The sequence below is a fragment of the Muscardinus avellanarius genome (genome assembly GCF_963383645.1).
Source record: "Muscardinus avellanarius genome assembly, chromosome: 4".
Taxonomy (NCBI): Eukaryota; Metazoa; Chordata; class Mammalia; order Rodentia; family Gliridae; genus Muscardinus; species Muscardinus avellanarius.
This window is the reverse complement of record NC_137789.1, coordinates 155,495,215-155,514,062: the sequence shown is the minus strand read 5'-3', so window position 1 is coordinate 155,514,062 and position 18,848 is coordinate 155,495,215. Positions and strand designations below refer to the sequence as shown.

The 18,848-nt window shown below is 44.3% G+C and overlaps 1 protein-coding gene across 1 annotated transcript in view; it reads right to left on the bottom strand.

Annotated features, from left to right (window-relative positions):
• Positions 1-1,688: 1,688 nt before the first annotated feature.
• Positions 1,689-18,848, bottom strand: part of ABRAXAS2 (abraxas 2, BRISC complex subunit) — a gene marked incomplete at its 3' end in the record, with an annotated part of 35,178 nt that continues 18,018 nt past the window's right edge. Inside the window, exons 5-9 of the mRNA XM_080694555.1 lie at positions 14,303-14,493; positions 11,422-11,541; positions 9,729-9,813; positions 6,151-6,265; positions 1,689-2,155 (exon numbers count right to left, since the gene is read on the bottom strand). Of these exons, the coding sequence (XP_080550681.1) occupies positions 1,689-2,155; positions 6,151-6,265; positions 9,729-9,813; positions 11,422-11,541; positions 14,303-14,493 (978 nt within the window). The remainder of the gene's footprint in view (positions 2,156-6,150; positions 6,266-9,728; positions 9,814-11,421; positions 11,542-14,302; positions 14,494-18,848) is intronic.

Genomic DNA, 18,848 nt, shown 5'->3' with positions numbered 1-18,848 from the left:
CCTTGCTGGGTACTGAGACAAACGGAACAATGGTATTGTGATGAAATAATTTTTATTGTCACATTTAGCTGCTCTGCCAGATATACAACGTAGATTTCTGTATGGCATAAAAATAAACATATCTTCCTGGATGTCCAAATCTGAACAGAGGAGATGGCAATGGCACTTAAAAAAAAAAGAAAGAAATCACTTCACACTGGTGCTGAGGCTGCTTGTAGGTGTGAGCAGACGGGGGCACGTCTGCGGAGGCCGCGTCCGCAGCTTGCGCCGAGCGGCGGCGGCGACAGAGCCAGGCCCGCAGTCAGGCGACCCAGAGCGCGCGCCCAGGGACGGCAGCTTCGTCTCGTTTTTAAGTTCCTATTATACCGTGTAACTTAGTTTCGGAGCTGGAGCTCAGGGAGTGGATGTCTACCCTATAAAATGAAACGACTCTCTTGGAACCGAACTTAAGCTTCTTTTAGCAACTTCCTTATTCTTACAGGTTTTAACTAGTCCAAAGGAAATGTCGTTAAGCTCCAAGTATTAATGTCACGGGCAGTCCTTGTCATATACGATGGGGCCTGCCACGTCCAAACCAGGGGCCCAACATAACTCAAGAACATCTTAGCGGTTTCACAGGTTCTGGGCAAAACCAGAAAACAGGCAGTAATTAAATCAAAGTTTAAATGCATCCCAACAGAGTTTCTACACATTCCACAATTATCCCCCAAATGGCAACCTAAAAGAAATTAAGTATGGTTATTCAGTTTTAAACAGATTTTTATTCAGCAAGATTTCCAGCTTATCAAGTTTTTCTTTCACAAATAAAACTAACACTAGGACCGGTTACATCCCTTACACAGGAACTCCGCCGACTCCGCCGGGTCTGGAATCTGCGCATCACAAAACTCAGGCCTGCCGCAACTCCTTCCTCCGCCCGCTGCCGCTGCCCGCTCCTTCTCCAGGGCTCCGAGCAGAGGCCCTGACACGCTGGCGCGACACGCGCTCACTGTCGCCCACCAAAAGAAAAGCAACTAACTGGTTTCGTGACGTACTTGTTTGGATGATCACTTACTGGTAATTAGTATCTCTACATGTTTTTTAAAGGCAACCATTTTAAGTGACAATACATATCAGGCTACTAGAAAAAAGTTGAAACAGAGCCCTCTTTTGTTCTCACAAAGTCATGCACAGGAGAAGGTATATCCAATTTGCTCCAATCAGGCTTCTTGGAATTAACAAAATGTCTTTTCTGGCAAAGATGAATTTGGCTCATCATAGAAAGAAGTTCTTTGAAGGCTGCTGCTGCTAAACACGTTTCCCTTTGAGAAAGTGAATCTCAAGGCATGATAGTGCAAGAGGTCAGTTCTGATTTGTAGAACATTTATACACCAAGGTGCTTAGTCTGCAACCTCCAATTTATTTGAAGAACAGAAACTACACTGATTAGCTTGATGTTGCCTGAATTCACCAGTACATCCATGAATCGCACCAGGATGAGGACAGACTGATTATCTTAACGATTCTGTTGTGAACCCTGCACGCTGCGTCCGGAGGTGAGGACACAGACAGAGGCACAAACTCTGTGCACGAGGACTTCCCTCTCGGGAGCCACGGGGTCTGAGAAAGCGACTCTCCCCAGATGAAGTCCTCAACACACTCTCAATAAGCAATAAGAAAACAGTGCGAAGTGTGTTCCTTCTGTTTAGTTAAATCTGGGAGGGCTGAGTGTTCCTGGGATCCTCACTGGGATGTGTCGGGGGCTGAGAATCCTTCGAATGTGAGTATTCACTAGAGGGCTCGGTAGGGTCGATCAAGTTTTCATAATCGCTGTCGTCTGATTCCTCACCACTGTCTCCAGCTGCTCTTTGGGAAGGAGGAAGGTCTGCCCCGCTTCCAGGGAACTTGAGTCCGGCACTGGTGGAAGCATAACTGGAAGAGCCCACGGCCTGCGGGCGAGGCATGAAGACACTCTTTTCCATGCGAGGACGGCTCACAGTACTTTCTTGGTTGTTTGGGTGAAAATCGGAGTAAGGGGGAGGAGGGTCCGAGGGCTCCGCGTCTGCAGATACACTCCTGCCTTCCGCTGCGAGCCCAGAAGAGGGCACCCGAGGACTGAACCTGGGCTCCAAACTCTCAGGTGGCAGCTGTCTGCTCAGGAGCGCCTGCTGCAGCCCTGGGTGAAAGAGGAAGAACATCACTTCAGGGAACTCCATGGTTAACCAGAATGTTCTAAAAAACAGGGCAGTGGGGGGGCTGCTGTTAGTACTATTACCAACTGCACAATATGTTTGAATTTGTATTTCCCTATCAGCAATTCATTAAAGCTCCATAAAGACTTTTGGAAGCGCTAGTGTCATCATTAGTATTACTGTTTCTCTTATTTAGGGAAAACTCCAAATTCGGCATGGCTGAGCAATCTGGCTGGAAGGGGGCCTTGAAGTGTGGAACTCAGGCCTCGCCACGCCAAACCCTGGTGAGGTGTGGAACTCAGGCCTCGCCACGCCAAACCCTGGTGAGGTGTGGAACTCAGGCCTCGCCACGCCAAACCCTGGTGGGCTCACGACCTGAGGCTTACTGTGCTCAGAAGCCTGGGGCTGAGGATGAAGTGAAGCCACCTTCCCTGGTCCTGGGCACGGCGTCTCCGTGAAGCGTCCCCTGGCACCACGCTTCCTCACCGCTACTCAGCACAGTGCGTGGGCACACCGCCTTCTGCTTTAAAGCTCAAAGCCCTATGTCTGGTGGCCAATTTTCCAGGTTCTAAACCACAATGTTACCAGTTTAGGAAAGTATCAAAAATGTCTGTTTATCAGTCTGCAAAGCCTTAATTTTTCTTTTTCAATTAGGAGCTGGGTATGGTGGCACACACCTGCAATTCCAGTACTTGAGAGACTGAGACAGCAGGTTCAAGGACAGACTCAGTAAGTGGTGAGGCTCATCAACCTCAACCCAGTGAGACCTTGTTTCAAATAAAAAGAAGGCTGGGGGTGTAGCAGAGAGCTAGAATGCCCCTGGGTTCAATCCCCAGCATCTCCCCCCAAAAATATTTTTTTAGGGCCTGGGAGTGAAGCTCAGTGACAGAGTGCTTGCCTAGCATGCATGAGGCAATCCCCAGAACCAGACACACACAGACACACAGACACACACACCCCATAAAAGTCTTTTTTTGTGGTACTGGGGATTGAACTAATAAGGTATTCTATTTTTTGTGTGTGTGTGGTACTGGGGGTGGAAACCAGGGGCTTTTCTACCTCCAGGCTATACCCCCAGCCCTATTTTATATTTGGAAACAGGGTCTCACTAAGTTGCTGAGAGCCTCACTAAGTAGCTGAGGCTGGCTTTGAACCCGAGCGATCCTCCTGCCTCAGCCTCCCAAGTGCGGAGATTACAAGTGTGCACCACCACAGCTGGCAAAGCATTCTACTTCTGAGCTACACTCCCAGCCCGATTCTATCTCTTATTTGGAAATAGAGGCTCACTGGGTTGATGAAAGTCTCACTACTTGCTGAGGCTGTCCTGTAACCTATGATCAGCCTCCAGAGTACAGGGATTACAGGCCTATCCACCATGCTGAGTTTACCATAACTTTAAAAAAAATTTTTCCCCCAGTACGGGGATGGAACCCAGCAGCATTCTACCTCCAAGTCTTTTTTTTGGTGGTACTGGGGATGGAATCCAGGGGCCTTCTACCTCTACCTTACACTCCCAGACCTGTTTTATATATTTATTTGGAAACAGGGTCTCACTGAGATGCTGAGAACCTCACTAAGTAGCTGTGGCTAGCTTCGAACCCACACAATCCTCCTGGCTCAGCTTCCCAAGTACTGGGATTACAAGTGTGTGCCACCATGCCCAGCCCCCAGCCCTATGTTTTATTCTTTATTTTGAACTAGGGTCTCATTGAGTTGCAAACGGCCTCCCTAAGTAGTAGCTGAGGCTGTCTGCAAACTGCAATTCTCCTGTCTCAGCCTCCCAAATGCTGGGATTACAAGCGTGCGCCACCACGCCCAGCCTAGTCGTTTTTATTTATTTATTTTTTAGTGGTACTAGGGTTCCTGGAAGCCCTTCTACCTCCGGGCTACACTCCCAGACCTATTTTTACATTTTTATTTGGAAACAGGGTCTCCTAAACCAGCGCACGTGGCTGGCTTCGAACCTGCGCGATCCTCCTGTCTCTGCCTCCCAAGCGCGGGATTACAAGTGTGCGCCACCATGCCTGGCTTAGTCATTTTTATTTTTGAAACAGAGTCTCACTGAGTTGTGAAGGGCCTCGCTAAGTAGCTGAGGCTGTCCACGAACCTCAATCCTCCAGTGTCTGCCTCCTGAATGCTGGGATTACAAGTGTACACCACCATGCCCGGCCCGGCAGATCCATAACTTTTTAATATAACTTAATGTTTTTATGCGTGTGGTATGAGCGATAGAACCCAGAGGCCTTCTACTTGTGGGCTATACCCCCAGACCTATTTTATTTTTTATTTTGAAACAGGGTCTTGCTGACGAGTGTGGTGGTGCATACTTGTAATCCCAGCATTTGGGAGGCGAGTCAGGAACATCGTGGTTTGAGGACAGCCTCAGCTACTACTTAGTGAGGCCCTTTGCAACTCAGTGAGACCCTATTTCAAAATAAAGAATAAAAAATAGGGCTGGGGGTGTAGCTCAGGTAGAATACTTCTGGGTTCCATCCCCAGTACTGCAAAAATAAATAAATAAATAAATAAATAAAGCCTTGATAAATTACAGAGAGCCTCAGTAAGTTGCTGAGGCTAGCCACAAACCTGCGATCCTCCTGTCTCAGCCTCCCAAGTACTGGGATTATAAGCATGTGCTACCATGCACAGCTTTAATTTTATTTTCAATAATGACAAACTATAGTTAAATATATCTATAACGAGCCAAGCATCATGGCACACGCTTGTAATTCCAGTACTTGAGAGGCTGAGACAGTAAAATCAGAGTTTCACGGCCAGCCTCAGCTACTTAGTGAGGCCCTCCACAACTTAGTGAGGTTTCAAAATAAAGAATAAAAAATAGGGCTAGGGGTGTAACTCAGAGGTAGAATGCTCCTGGGTTCAATCCCCAGTACCGCTAAAAAAAATACATATATATGTCTATGTATTTTATATATATGCCATTTATTCAACTATTCTATTATTGAATCAACTACTTGAAATACCTGTCTACATTTCTAATTATTTCTAGAAAAATAAAACAGTAAATATGAGACAGACATCATTTTCTTAGAAATGTAAATTACATTTCATTTGGATTATATATATATATATTTTTATTGTGGTACTGGGAATGGAACCTAGGGGCATTCTACCTCCGAGCTACACTCCCAGCCCTATTTTTATTATTTATTTTGAAACAGGGTCTGAGTTGCAGAGGGCCTCACTAAGTAGCTGAGGCTGTCCATGAACCAGTGATCCTCCTGTCTCAGCCTCCCAAGTACTGGGATCGCAAGCATGAACCACCACGCCTGGCTAAATGTCTTAAATATCCAGTTAAAGTCTTAGGTTTTAAGTCAGCCTTAGCAACTTAGTGAGGCTGTCATCAATTTAGCAATACCTTATTTTCAAATTAAAAGTAAAATAGGGCTGGGGGTGTAGCTCAAAGGTAGAAGGCCCTGGTTCAAACGTCAGCACAAAAAAACTAAAAAATGAGCCAGTGTTGTGGTGCACGGTTGTAATCCTCGTGCTTGGGAGGCCGAGACAGGAGGACCGCGCAGGTTCGAAGCCAGCCTTGATGGCTCATGAGACCCTGTTTCCAAAAAAAAAAAAAAAAAAAAAGTATAAAATAGGTCTGGGAGTGTAGCCTAGAGGTAGAAGGGTTTCCAGGAACCCCAGTACCACCAAAAAAGAAAACAACAACAACAAAAACCCTAAAAATGAAGAAAAGTAAGACCTTTTTCTGGCACCAAAGGACAAAGGGTAGAATTAAATAGAAATTTACTGCCAGCTGTGGTGGCGCACTCTTGTAATCCCAGCATTCGGGAGGCTGAGACAGGGGGATCACGGTTTGTGGCCAGCCTCAGCTACTTAGTGACAACTCAGTGAGACCCTGTTTCAAAATAAAGAATAAAAGTTAGGGCTGGGGTGTCACTTGGAGGTAGAATGTCCCTGGGCTCCATCCCAAGTACTGAAAAAAAAAGAAAAAAAAGGAACTCACTTCTTTCTTGCTCCTTTTCGCTCTTCCGCTGAGTGAGCTGTCTTCTTAACTTGTTCACTTCTGCTTGACAAGCTTCAACGACTCGCTCACTCTTTTCTACATCTGCACAAACTGCCTGAGGAAAAAAGTCACAGTCAGAAGGGTTGGCTCTAAAGCTGAGCGCAGCGCCGCACAGCTGTAACCACGGCACTCAGAGGCTGAGCAGGAGGAGCCAGGCCTGAAGTCGGCCTCAGCACTTCAGGGAGACCCTGCTTCTGAACAGAGTCAAAGGTTTCAGGTGTATCTAGGAGGTAGAAGTCTCCTGGGCTTAATCCTCAGTATCACAGGGAGGGAGGGAGGGAGGGAGGAAGGAAGGGAGGAAGGAAGGAAGGAAGGAAGGAAGGAAGGAAGGAAGGAAGGAAGGAAGGAGAGAGCGCGCGTGCGAGCGAGGGAGGCAGGCAAATATACAGGATTGGGCGTGGTGGTGAACACCTGTTATCCCAATACTTGAGAGGCTGTGAGACAGGAGGACTGCAGATTGGAGGCCAGCATACAATAATTTAAACTGTTTCAAGATTAAGAAATAATAAAAAGGGCTGGGGTAGTAGCTCAGAGGTAGACGCTGCTGGGTTCAAACCCCAGTGCCACACACATGTCTAAAAAAAAAAAAGAAAAAAGAATGCAAACATGCAGGGTAGAACAAAATCATGATGGCCCAAGAGAGCAGGACTGCTATTAACCAATAATTTACTTTATTTATTTATTTTTCTTCTTTGCAGTACTGGGATGGAACCCAGGGGCATTCTACCTTCAAGCTACACCCTCAGCTCTATTTTTTATTCTTTATTTGGAAACAGGGTCTCACTAAGTCGTGGAGGGCCTCACTAAGTAGCTGAGGCTGGGTGTGAATCCAGATCCTCCTGTCTCAGCCTCCCAAGTGCTGGGATTAGGATTATAAGCATGTGCCAACATGCCCAGCTTAATTTGCTTTCTTAACTTTTCTTTTTTCTTTTTGTGGTACTGGGGACTGAACCTAGGGTTATTCTACCTCTGAGCTATATACTTATCCCCTTTTATTTTGAAGCAGGGTCTTGTGAAGTTGCTGAGGCTAACCTCAAACCTGAGATTATTCTGCCTCAGCCTCCCAAGAACTGGGATTTATAAGCATGCACCTCTACGCCCAGCTGCTTTCTTAATTAAAAAAAAAATGCAATTCACCTTATACATGCCTGGAAAATGAGGATCAGATGAGGAACTATAACTGGTTTCCTTGGTTTATCTTTTTTTTGTGTGTGGTACTGGATATGAAATCCAGGTGCATTCTACCTCCACACCACACCCCCAAGCTCTATTTTTTATTCTTTATTTTGAAACAGGGTCTCACTGAGTTGCAAAGGGCCTCACTAAGTAGCTGAGGCTGTCTGTGAACTATAATCCTCCTGTCTCAGACTCCCAAATCCCGGGACTAGAGGCATGCGCCACCACACCCAGCTGGTTTATCATTATTATTGAAATAAAAAAGGGATTTTTGTACCGGTTTTGCTTACAAGGGAAGAATAAAAAATGGGGTGAGAGGTTTTCAACTTCAATTATAAACAACAATCAAAAGCCAGATAAGACAGATTTATTTAGCGAAGATAATTATGAGGGAGAGCTGGAAAAAAAGTAGGCTTCAAGGTCAAGGTTTAATAAAAGATAAGTATTCGAGCTGTGTCTATGTAATTCACCATTACAAGCAGAACACTGTGATTTATTAGTGTTTTCAGAGCTGGCCTTCCTCAATCAAAAAGGAAATGTGTGACAGTCTTCTTTTGAAGTCCTCTGGCCAGAGCTGATAGTCTGAAAAGGGCATGGTCATGAATTCAGGACAAAAAGCTATTTTCCACTGTACATTCCTTCCATAGCACAAATACCAAAAAATTCCAGAGAGCAAGCCTGCAGCATGAGCCTGTACAGCTCTATACTGCAAGGGGCCAGGGGGCTAAAGCCTGTACAGACTCTCTCCTGCAAGGTGCACAGGGAGCCTGTAGCTGTACAGCCTCTCTCCTGCAAGGTGCACAGCGAGCCTGTAGCTGTACAGCCTCTAAACTGCAAGGTGCACAGCGAGCCTGTAGCTGTACAGCCTCTCTCCTGCAAGGTGCACAGCGAGCCTGTAGCCTGTACAGCCTCTCTCCTGCAAGGTGCACAGCGAACCTGTAGCTGTACAGCCTCTCTCCTGCAAGGTGCACAGCGAGCCTGTAGCTGTACAGCCTCTCTCCTGCAAGGTGCACAGCGAGCCTGTAGCTGTAAAGCCTCTAAACTACAAGGTGCACAGGGAGCCTGTAGCTGTACAGCCTCTCTCCTGCAAGGTGCACAGGGAGCCTGTAGCTGTACAGCCTCTCTCCTGCAAGGTGCACAGCGAGCCTGTAGCTGTACAGCCTCTCTCCTACAAGGTGCACAGGGAGCCTGTAGCTGTACAGCCTCTCTCCTGCAAGGTGCACAGGGAGCCTGTAGCTGTACAGCCTCTCTCCTGCAAGGTGCACAGGGAGCCTGTAGCTGTACAGCCTCTCTCCTGCAAGGTGCACAGCGAGCCTGTAGCTGTACAGCCTCTCTCCTGAAAGGTGCACAGGGAGCCTAACTTGGAGCAAGATCCCTGGGGAGTGCCCTTTGGTGCTTTCTCTTTTTGCCCCAGGCTGCATTTTATCTGCTTCCCTGCTTTCAGAAGCCACCTTCATTCCTCCCTCGATTCCTCAAAGCCTCTTTCTTAAAGCAAGGCTTCCTCAACTCTGCCACTTTCCTTCTTGTCCCAGGGCAAGTTCAAAGGCTCTTTTGGGACTAGGGTACTAGAGCAAACTACTCCTGCGAACACACCAGGTATGACAACACAGGAAAGCACTTGCTGTGCAAGGGATGAGCAGTGAACACACTCTGCTGCGCTCCTCCTGCGGTGGGCCAGCTGGGCCATGGCAGTGAGTGGCCAGGGTGAAGGGAGAGAGCTGTTTGGAGCCTTGGGCAGCTTGGGATGGCCCCTCACTCAGAGCAGACTGTACTGAAGAGGGTGTAGACAGTGTACTGCAGAGGTGTAGGGCAGATAGTGTACTGCAGAGGGTGTAGGCAGAGTGTGTACTGCAGAAGGTGTAGGCAGATAGTGTACTGCAGAGGTTGTAGGCCGACAGTGTACTGCAGAGGGTGTAGGCAGATAGTGTACTGCAGAGGGTGTAGGCCAACAGTGTACTGCAGAGGGTGTAGGCAGATAGTGTACTGCAGAGGGTTTAGGCAGAGTGTGTACTGCAGAGGGTGTCAGATACTGTACTGCAGAGGGTGTAGGGCAGAGAGTGTACTACAGAGGGTATAGGCAGTGTGTACTGCAGAGGGTGTAGGCAGAGTGTGTACTGCAGAGGGTGTAGGGCAGAGTGTGTACTGCAGAGGGTGTAGGCAGATAGGGTACTGCAGAGGGTGTAGGCAGATAGTGTACTGCAGAAGGTGTAGGGCAGAGGGTGTAGGCAGAGTGTGTACTGCAGAGGGCTTATCACTTGGAAGATTATACAAAAAAAGTAAAATAGAATTAAAAGTATTTGAGCAATGCGACCAAGATGAAAACTAGTAAATAAATCGGTTACCTGCACTTTCTCCTGAAGTGCATTGTAAACCTGATAAATCGCCCTGATGTCCTTCATCACTCCATCCTTGTCAAAAAAGTCAGTACTAGAAGACACACAGAAGACAGATGTCACAATTGTTAAAACTTCCATGAACCCAAAGGAACTCTCCTGTCACTTCTATCACACTTTATGAATATATGCTATGACTCCTAGGGCAGTATCTAAGCATAAAATGTCCACTGCATTAGAACTGCAAAAGAGAAAAATGAATCCACATTATCAAAACAAATTAAACTTAATAAAAGTTTTCAGTGACAATGCTTTGCTGTGAGAGCCTTAAAAACACACATATCCAACTTTTGTATCAACTATTACTTTTTTTGTTACTGGAGGTTAAACCTAGAGGCATTCTACCTCCAGTGTACACTCCAGTCCTATTTTATTTTTTATTTTGTGTGTGTGTGCGTGTGTGTGTTTTGCTGGTGATTGAACTAGGGGCATTCTACCTCTAAGCTACACCCCCAGCCCTATTTTATTTTTTTTATTTGGAAACAGGGTGTAAGTTGCTGACAACCATACTAAATTGCTGAGGCTGGCTTTGAACCTGTGATCCTCCTGTCTCAGCCTTCCAAGTCTGGAATTGCAAACATGTGCCCCCATGTCTGGTTTCTTTCTCTCTCTCTCTCTCTCTTTCTTCCTGTTACTTTTTCTTTTTCTTCCTTCCTTTCTTCCTTCTTTCTTTTCCTTCCTTCCTTCCTTCCTTCCTTCCTTCCTTCCTTCCTTCCTTCCTTCCTTTCTGTACTATGAAATGAATACAAAGGCACCCTACCTCCAAGCTAAAACTCTAGCTCTATTTATTTACTTTGAAACAGGGTCTCAATAAGTTGCAGAAGGCCTCACTGAGTAACTAAGGCTGGCCGCAAACCTGCAATCCTCCTGTCTCAGCCTCCTAAGTATTGAGATTACAAGTGTGCACCACCATACCCTGCTAGCCCTATTTATTAAATTTCATTTTGAAACAGTGTCTTGCTAAGTTGCTGGGGCTGGCTTTGAACCTGTGATCTTCCTGTCTCACCCTCCCAAGTATTGAAATTAAAGGTATGTGTCACAATGCCCAGCTTATTTTTTATTTTGAAACAGTTCTCGCTATGCTGTGAGGAACTTAAGTTGTTGAGGCTGTCTTTAAACCTGTAATCCTGTCTCAGCCTCCCAAGTACTAGGATGACAGACAGGTATATCCCATCATGCTTAGCTTGTATCAACTATTTAAAAAAATAAAAACAGTCGTAAAATAATAAAGTAAAATTAAGCTATCTTTTCAATAAAAATAATTTGTTTTGTACATGTAGTATGGGAATGGAATCTAAGGGCATTCAACCTTTAACCTACACCCCTCAACTATTTTTATTTTGAAACAGGGTCTCACTAGGTTGATGAGTCTCACTACTTGCTGAGGCTTTCCTCAAACCTATGATCCTCCTGTCTTAGCCTCCCAAGTACTGGAATTACAAGCATGTACCACCACGCCCAGATCAAGGATAAAATTTTGATATACGGTGGTGAGGTCTAAACAGAAGTACCTTTCTGCATTCTTCAGTTTCAGTCATAATAAACTTGATTCATGTATCTCCATACACTTTAGAAATATTAACAAATTAAATACTGTTGACAAAACAAAGGAAAAAAAATCTCATTTTACCTTTCAACTTACCCATGTTCTTTAATAACTTTGGCATAAGTCTGAGAAGTATTTGGCACTGAAGACACTTTATACTCTTGCTGGCTAGTATTGCCTAGATTGGGAATAGCAAGTGATATCCTTTGATTATACCTATGAAGAAAATTGAAAATTGAGACCATGTTAAAAGTACCATCTTTTTGTTTAAGTGGGACCTTCCTATGTTGTCCAGGCTGGTCTCAAACTCAAGGGCTCTAGTAATCCTCCTGCCAGACTCCCAAGTGCATCACCTAAAGGTGTGTGCCACCTTGTCCAGCTTTAAAAGTATCACTTTAAGAATGGTACTTGTAGCCAGGTGTGATGGCACACACTGTCATCCTAGTACTTGGAAGGCTGAGACAAGAGGATCACAGGTTTAAGGATAGCCTCAGCAAGTAGTGACTAGCAACCTAGCAAGACCCTGTTCCCAAAAAAAGCTAAAAAGGGCTGGAGGTGTAGTTTGGAGGCCCCTGGCCTCAATCTTCAGTACCCCCTCAAAAAAAGAATGGAGCTTGGGGAGCTAGGGATAGCTCAGTGGTGGAGTGCTTGCTTTGCATGTACAAGTCCCTGGGTTCAATTCCCAGCACCACAAAAACAACCCAAATTACAAATGGGGCTTGGTAATCGGATGTTTAGTCTCTGACATAATTAAACTGACAAAAGATGTCATGGAACACCTACTCCTGTAGAAAACTCAAGGATGCATGAATCAGCCAATCAATATCTCTATCTCAGTATTAGGGATTGGATTCGGGGGTGTTCTACCACTGAACTACATCCTCAGCCCTTCTTAATTTTTTATTTAAAATAAGTTTTGTTAGTGACCATGAACTGGCCTTGAAACTGCAATCCTCCTGCGCAGCTTCCCAGACACTGGTATTACAAGTATGTGCCGCTGGAGCCAGCTCTTTCTTTTGCTGTTTTTGTACTAGGGATTAACCCTGGGGCATTCTACCTCCAAGCCACACCAACCCCTGGTGTTTTTTGTTCTGAAATAGAGTCTCGCTAGGTTGCTAAGTCTTGCTAAGTTGTTGAGGCTGTCAGAATCTGACAGCTTTCTGTTTCAGCTTTCCAAGTACTGGGCCTGCAGATTTGAGCCATCACACCAGGCTGGCTCCTTCTCTAAAAGTAGAAACTTGGTTGCAAACTCCTTTCTGGCAGAAGTCATGTCTTACACATCTTGTACATCTCCAAAGCAACTGGCAAGTGCTAAAGATACCTATGGGGTAATTAATAAAATCTTGCCAGTAGTTATTTAACAAAGCGATTGTTTTCACTGTCAACTGATAACAATGTTACTTTCCAGAGGGAAAGCATCCTGCTGTACACAAGCAGATAACAACAACGTAACTGGGATTTGTCACTTTAACAAGTTCAGAATGCAAAACCCTCGTTAACCAGCAGGTGGATCAATTTTACAATTTTATCTTTGGGATCTATGTTCTGAAGTTATAATTAGACTTCTGAAGCAATACAGCTGCACTTCTATATAGCGGTTAAGGAAAAGCAAATTTTGATTTCTATGTTTACTCCTATAAGTGTCATTTTATTTTACCAGGTGTACTGGCACATGCCTGTACTACCAGTACTTGGGAGTTTACGACAGGAGGCTCACAGGCTTGAGGACAGCTTCAGCAAGTAGTGAGAATTACCAACCTCGCGAGACCCTGATTCCAAAAAGAAATGATATCAGGCTGGGGATGTAGTCCGAAGGTAGAATGCCTCTAGGTTCAATCCTCAATAAAAACACACACACATACACTATTTTAACTTATACAGATGAGAGAAAAAACCTTCTCTATAAAGAGAATTAGCTAAAAGAACAATAAAACCTTTCCTTTTCCTTCTTCCTCTGTGTGTGTGTTCCTGTATTACTGGGATTGAACCCAGGGCATTCTATCTCTGAATTATATCATCCCGCCCTATTTTTTTTTTTTTTGCGGGTCTGGGGATGGAACCCAGTGGCATTCGACCTCCGAGCTACACCCCCAGCCTTATTTTGTTATTCTTCATTTTGAAACAGGGTCTCACTGAGTTGCAGAGGGCCTCACTAAGTAGCAGAGGCTGTCCGCGAACCGCGATCCTCCTCAGGTCTCAGCCTCCCAAATGCTGGGATTACAAGCGTGCACCACCATGCCTGGCTTATTTTATTTATTTCGAAACAAATAAAGTTGTTGTTAAGTTGCTAAGGGCCTTACTAAGTTCCTGAAGCTGGCCTGAGCCTGGAATCCTCCTGTCTCTACCTTTAAGTACTGAGATTACAGGCATGCACACCAGGCAAAAGCTTTTCTTTAAAGATGCTGTAAAAACTAAGAGCGGTGGCAAATGCCTGTAATCCCAGTACTTGGAAGTCTGAGACATGGGGAGCACAGGTTCAAGTACAGGCTCAGGAAATAATGAGAGACTCCTCAATCTAGCAAGGCACTGTTTTAAAATGAAATAAATAGTGCTAGGGGTGTAGATCAAAAGTAGAATACCTCCGGGTTCAATCTGCAGTTTATAACACACACACACACACACACACACACACACACGAGGCACGCTTGTGTGAATCTATATAATGAACTATAACACACATTTTCTTCTTCTTCTTTTTTTTTTTTCTGGTGGTCCTGGGGTTCTTGGAAGCCCTTCTACCTCTGGGCTACACTCCCAGACCTATTTTATATATTTTATTTGGAAACAGGATCTCTTAAGCCAGCGTGGCTGGCTTCAAACCTGCGCAATTCTCCTGTCTTCACTTCCCAAGTGTGGGGATTACAGGCGTGCGCCACCACGCCCGGAGTTATAACACACATTTTCAAAGTCATGGGTCTCAATGATTGATGTCAACATCTGTTTCTTTGTGTGAAGCTGGTGCAAACATTTTCTGTACCTGCGATTTGGTCTAAAGAGAACATATTCTAAAGCGTGAGTAGAATTGTTGGCAGTGGATATGAAGCTGAAGAGAAGGAAGACGAGGTCAGGCACACCGAGGAGACGGGTAAGCTGCTTATGGATGACCTGCTCTCTATATGACATTTGCTGCTGTGTGTTTCTCCGGAATCTGTACCACCCAATAACTTTCTGCAATAAAAATAAAGTATTAAAAGTTGCATACAAATGTACAAGCTTAGTTCTGTGCATCCATACAAATAGTTGTACACAAATATTCACAGCAGTGTTATGTGTGATAGCTCCAAATGAAACAACCCACTGCCCATTAATGAGTGAATGGGTAAAAACTGTAGCATACACTGGATTACTACTCATTAATAAAAAGGAATACACCACTGGCATGTACGACACAAATGAGTCCCAAATGAATGAAGCCAGATCAAAGGTGGGAGAGGTACATGGAAAAAGACTCTATTTAACCAGTACCACAATACACAAACAAACAAATAAGTAAATAAGTCATTTTTGTGTGTGTGGAATTGGGGATGGAACCCAGAGGAATCCTACCTCCAAGCTACACCCCCAGCCCTATTTTGTTTTTATTCTCTATTTTGAAACAGGGTCTCACTGAGTTGCAAAGGGCCTAAGTAGTAGCTGAGGCTGTCCTTGAACCATGATCCTCCTGTCTCAGCCTCCCAAATGCTGGGATTACAAGCGTGCATCACCATACCTGATTAAAATAAAATTTTGAAATCTACTTAAAAAATATTTCTTGGGACTTCTGGGAAGATGGCGATGGAGAAAAGTGGGGCTTACAAGCCCTGCTAACAACCAATCTCTATTACCACAAAATCAGCGCCTTTCATAGCCAAAAAACACCATCAGCAGAGAAACAAAAAATGTAATTACAAGGGACAGAGAAAAAGAGGGCTGGAAAAACGAGACACAGAAAGAAACCACACTGCAGTGCTGTGGCCGGAGCCACGGCGTGGAGCAGCGGGCGCCATCTTTCCTTGCAGCACCAGGCCCCAGAGAGGAGGGGGACTCATAACGGAGCTCAGAGCCACAGAGGAGATACGCCGGCCTCAAGGCTGAGGACGCGGAAGCAGTGCCTTACTGCCGGCGGCAGTGGCGACTTCACCAGATGGCTCCAGACCAACGCAATCAACAGCCCACCAGGCTCCAGAGAGGAGCGACGGACAGCGAGCTGAGGTGAGCTGCTGCGGAACATCTGGGCGGGATTCGGCAGATTCTTCAGCGCAGGGAGCATCTAAAGCTCCCAGGGGCTGGGCTCAGCACACCCTGCAGGGACTAGAGTGGAGTGCAAAACCAGAGAAGAAATACGCCAGCCTCATGGCTGAGGGCGTGACAGCGGCGCCATACTGCCACCGGCAGCAGCAGCAGCGAATTCACCGAGTCTACTACAGCTCCATCGGCGCACTCAACAAAAGTGAGTCAAATTGCGGCCCCTAGAGAAGAAATCCTAGTCCTGCACTCCCAGGGACTTGACCCAGTAGGGGAGTGGCGGTGGCAGAGATATCACACCATCAGAGAACACCCAACCTGGCACCCCCCATGGTCTAAAGCAGCCTCGATTGACTCCCTGGGTCTGAGACTCTGTCATACAACCTAGTAAAGGAGTAGTGGGGACTGAGATACTACAGACTTGAGATCCAGAGCACCTTAAGTGAAGTCTTAGTGACCCAAGGGAAGAACCCAGAGAAGGCACAAACTTCTGAAATCATGGGAAAGAGGAATAACAATGGAGCGATGAATGCCAACAACCCCACAACATCAGAACCCGATAAAACAGAAATTCAGAGATTTCTAGAAGATCAAATCAGGAAAATAACTGTAGAAATAATAGCGGTGTTTCGAAAAGAATTCAGAGAGAGCCAAAAAGAGATAAAGGATGCAATCAATGAAGTAAAGTCCTCAATACAAAGTACAAACAACCGATCAGACCACATGGAGAATAGAATCTCGCTCTTAGAAGACGATCACTCCAAAAATGAACGCAGTTTCTAATTTAGAAAAAAATATCCGATAGCAGGAATCTGACATTGAAGAAATATGGGCCCATTTTAAGAGAGCTAACCTAAGAATAATTGAAATAGAGGAGGGAAAAGAAGGTGAAACCAAAGGGATCAACAATCTCTTCAAGGAAGTAATAGCAGAAAATTTTCCAAACATAGAGCAAGAGGTCGATACACAGGTCCAGGAAACTTATAGAACTCCCTTTAGACAGGATCGGAGAGGAGGATCCCCACGCCACATAATTGTCAAAATGACCACTGTGGAAGCCAAGCAGAGAATCTTCAAGGCAACAAAAACAAAGGGCCAAGTGACATTCAGAGGCAAACCAATTAGAATCACTCCAGACTTCCCAAACCAAGTCATGAGACCCAGAAGGGCTTGGAGTAACATATTCCAAACTCTGAAATAAAACAACTTCCAGCCAAAAATTTCCTACCCAGCAAAACTTTCTATCAAATTAGATGGGAAAATAAGAAGCTTCCATGACAAACAGAAACTGAAGGAATTTATGTCTTCAAAACCAGCGCTAGAGAAAATACTCAAAGATTAACTACAAAGAAGAATTAGGTAACACACACCAGAACCAGAGAAACAAGATTTTCCATCCAACAGACAACTAAGATTGGTTATCTGTGGAGATTCATTATTTATGTTAGTCTTATACCTATCTCTGAATTGTATTGTTTGCTTTTATTGTTGCTAATTATTAGGATTTCTAGTTGGAATATTAATATACCTTCAGATATAGCATTTGGAAATATTTTATCCCATTCTATCAGTAACTTTTAACTCTGTTTACACTGTCTTTGGATATACAATATTTTTTTTTTTAGGGAGTTTGTTTACCCTTCTGTTGCCTGTGCCATTGAAATCATATCCAAGAAATTACTGCCAATTTCAATGTTGTGAGGTTTAATGACCCAGATTTTCTTCTAAAAGTTTATAGTCTTAAGACTTATATTTAGGTCTTTTATCTATTTTGAGTTAATATTAGTATATGGTGTTAGGTAAGGGTCCAATTTTATTATTTTTCATGTAATTATTATTTTTCAACAATATTTAGTTAAAAGATTATTATTTTCACCACCAAATGTTTGTGGAAACCTTGTCAAAAATAACTTGACAATATATGGAAGAATTTATCTCTAGGCTTTTATTTAACTCCAATGGTTTATGTATCTGCCCTTATAACAGTACTACACTGTTTCAATTATTGTAGCTTTATATGGTTTGAAATCAGAAAATATACATCTTCTAGCTTTGTTCTTTTTCGAGATCGTTTTGGGTATCTAGAGTCCATATTCCACATTAGGATAGTTTTTTTCTGAAAAATAAATAAATAAATGTATGATAGTTTCACCTAAAAAAATATTCTCTGGTAAGAAAGAAAGCAAAAAGAAATATTGAAATGTTATCTTTAAGTCATCAAAAGCTTGGTATCAGACAAATGAAACTGTTCTGTGAGATTATCATTGTTAATTTTGGTTAAATTGCTATAATACTAGATGTCAACCACTAAGCCAAGCATGGGAAGGAGGGATGGGGAGGGAATGGGGTGGGGATCGGGTAGGGGCTAATTGGGCGATGTGTGCATGGATGTCTACAAAAGTTTTTTTTTTTTTTTATCCCATTATGATGTATGAATACAGTGCACCAATATATTTCTTGCTACTCTTAAGATGTAGTGAGTGCTTCTGAAACTGTACTCCAATATGAATCTCCATGGACCAAATTTTAATTTTAGTAAATATAATAAAGTTTCACAATCTAAAATATAAAAAGGAATGAGGAAATAAGGTGGAGTCTGGGAGATGAGGGATGGACTGCTCAGAGACTGCAGAATGCACAGTCCTAGGCAAATCACTGAAAAGGAGCTGGGCTTTGGGAGGCTGAGGTTGTGCTACACCCTTTCCCAGATGCACAGGCAGCCTAATGTGACGGTAGGATGAAGTCTCACTGTCACACACAGGCCATTTTTCCCTCTCTTCAGACTTACCCTTCCGAACTCCCTATTTTTCCTTTTATCCTTACTTCCTTTTCTTCACACAGAAGATGCTCAGCAGTGGTACTGAGAAGGCATCCGAACACTGGAAGGCTTTGCTTTAATCTAACCGCACTTACTCATGACACCCTTAAAGAAAGCATTGTTGTTTTATGTTTGACAAGCTGAGAACTTTTACTGGTAGTTTTCTCAAGCAACGGTTTAATAATCTATTTTTCTGAAGCTGGGCGTGGTGGCACAAGCTTGTAATTCCAGCATTTGGGAGGCTGAGACAGGAAAATCATAGTTTGAGGACAGCCTCAGCTACTTAGTGAGGCCCTTTGCAACCCAGTGACACCCTGTTTCAAAAATAATCAAAAACTGGGCTACGAGCCCACCAGGTGGCACACACTTGTAATCCTAGCATTTGGGAGGCTGCGACCAAAGGATGGCGGTTTGTGGACAGCCTCAGCTACTTAGTGAGGCCCTCTGCAACTCAGTGAGACCCTGTTTCAAAATAAAGAAT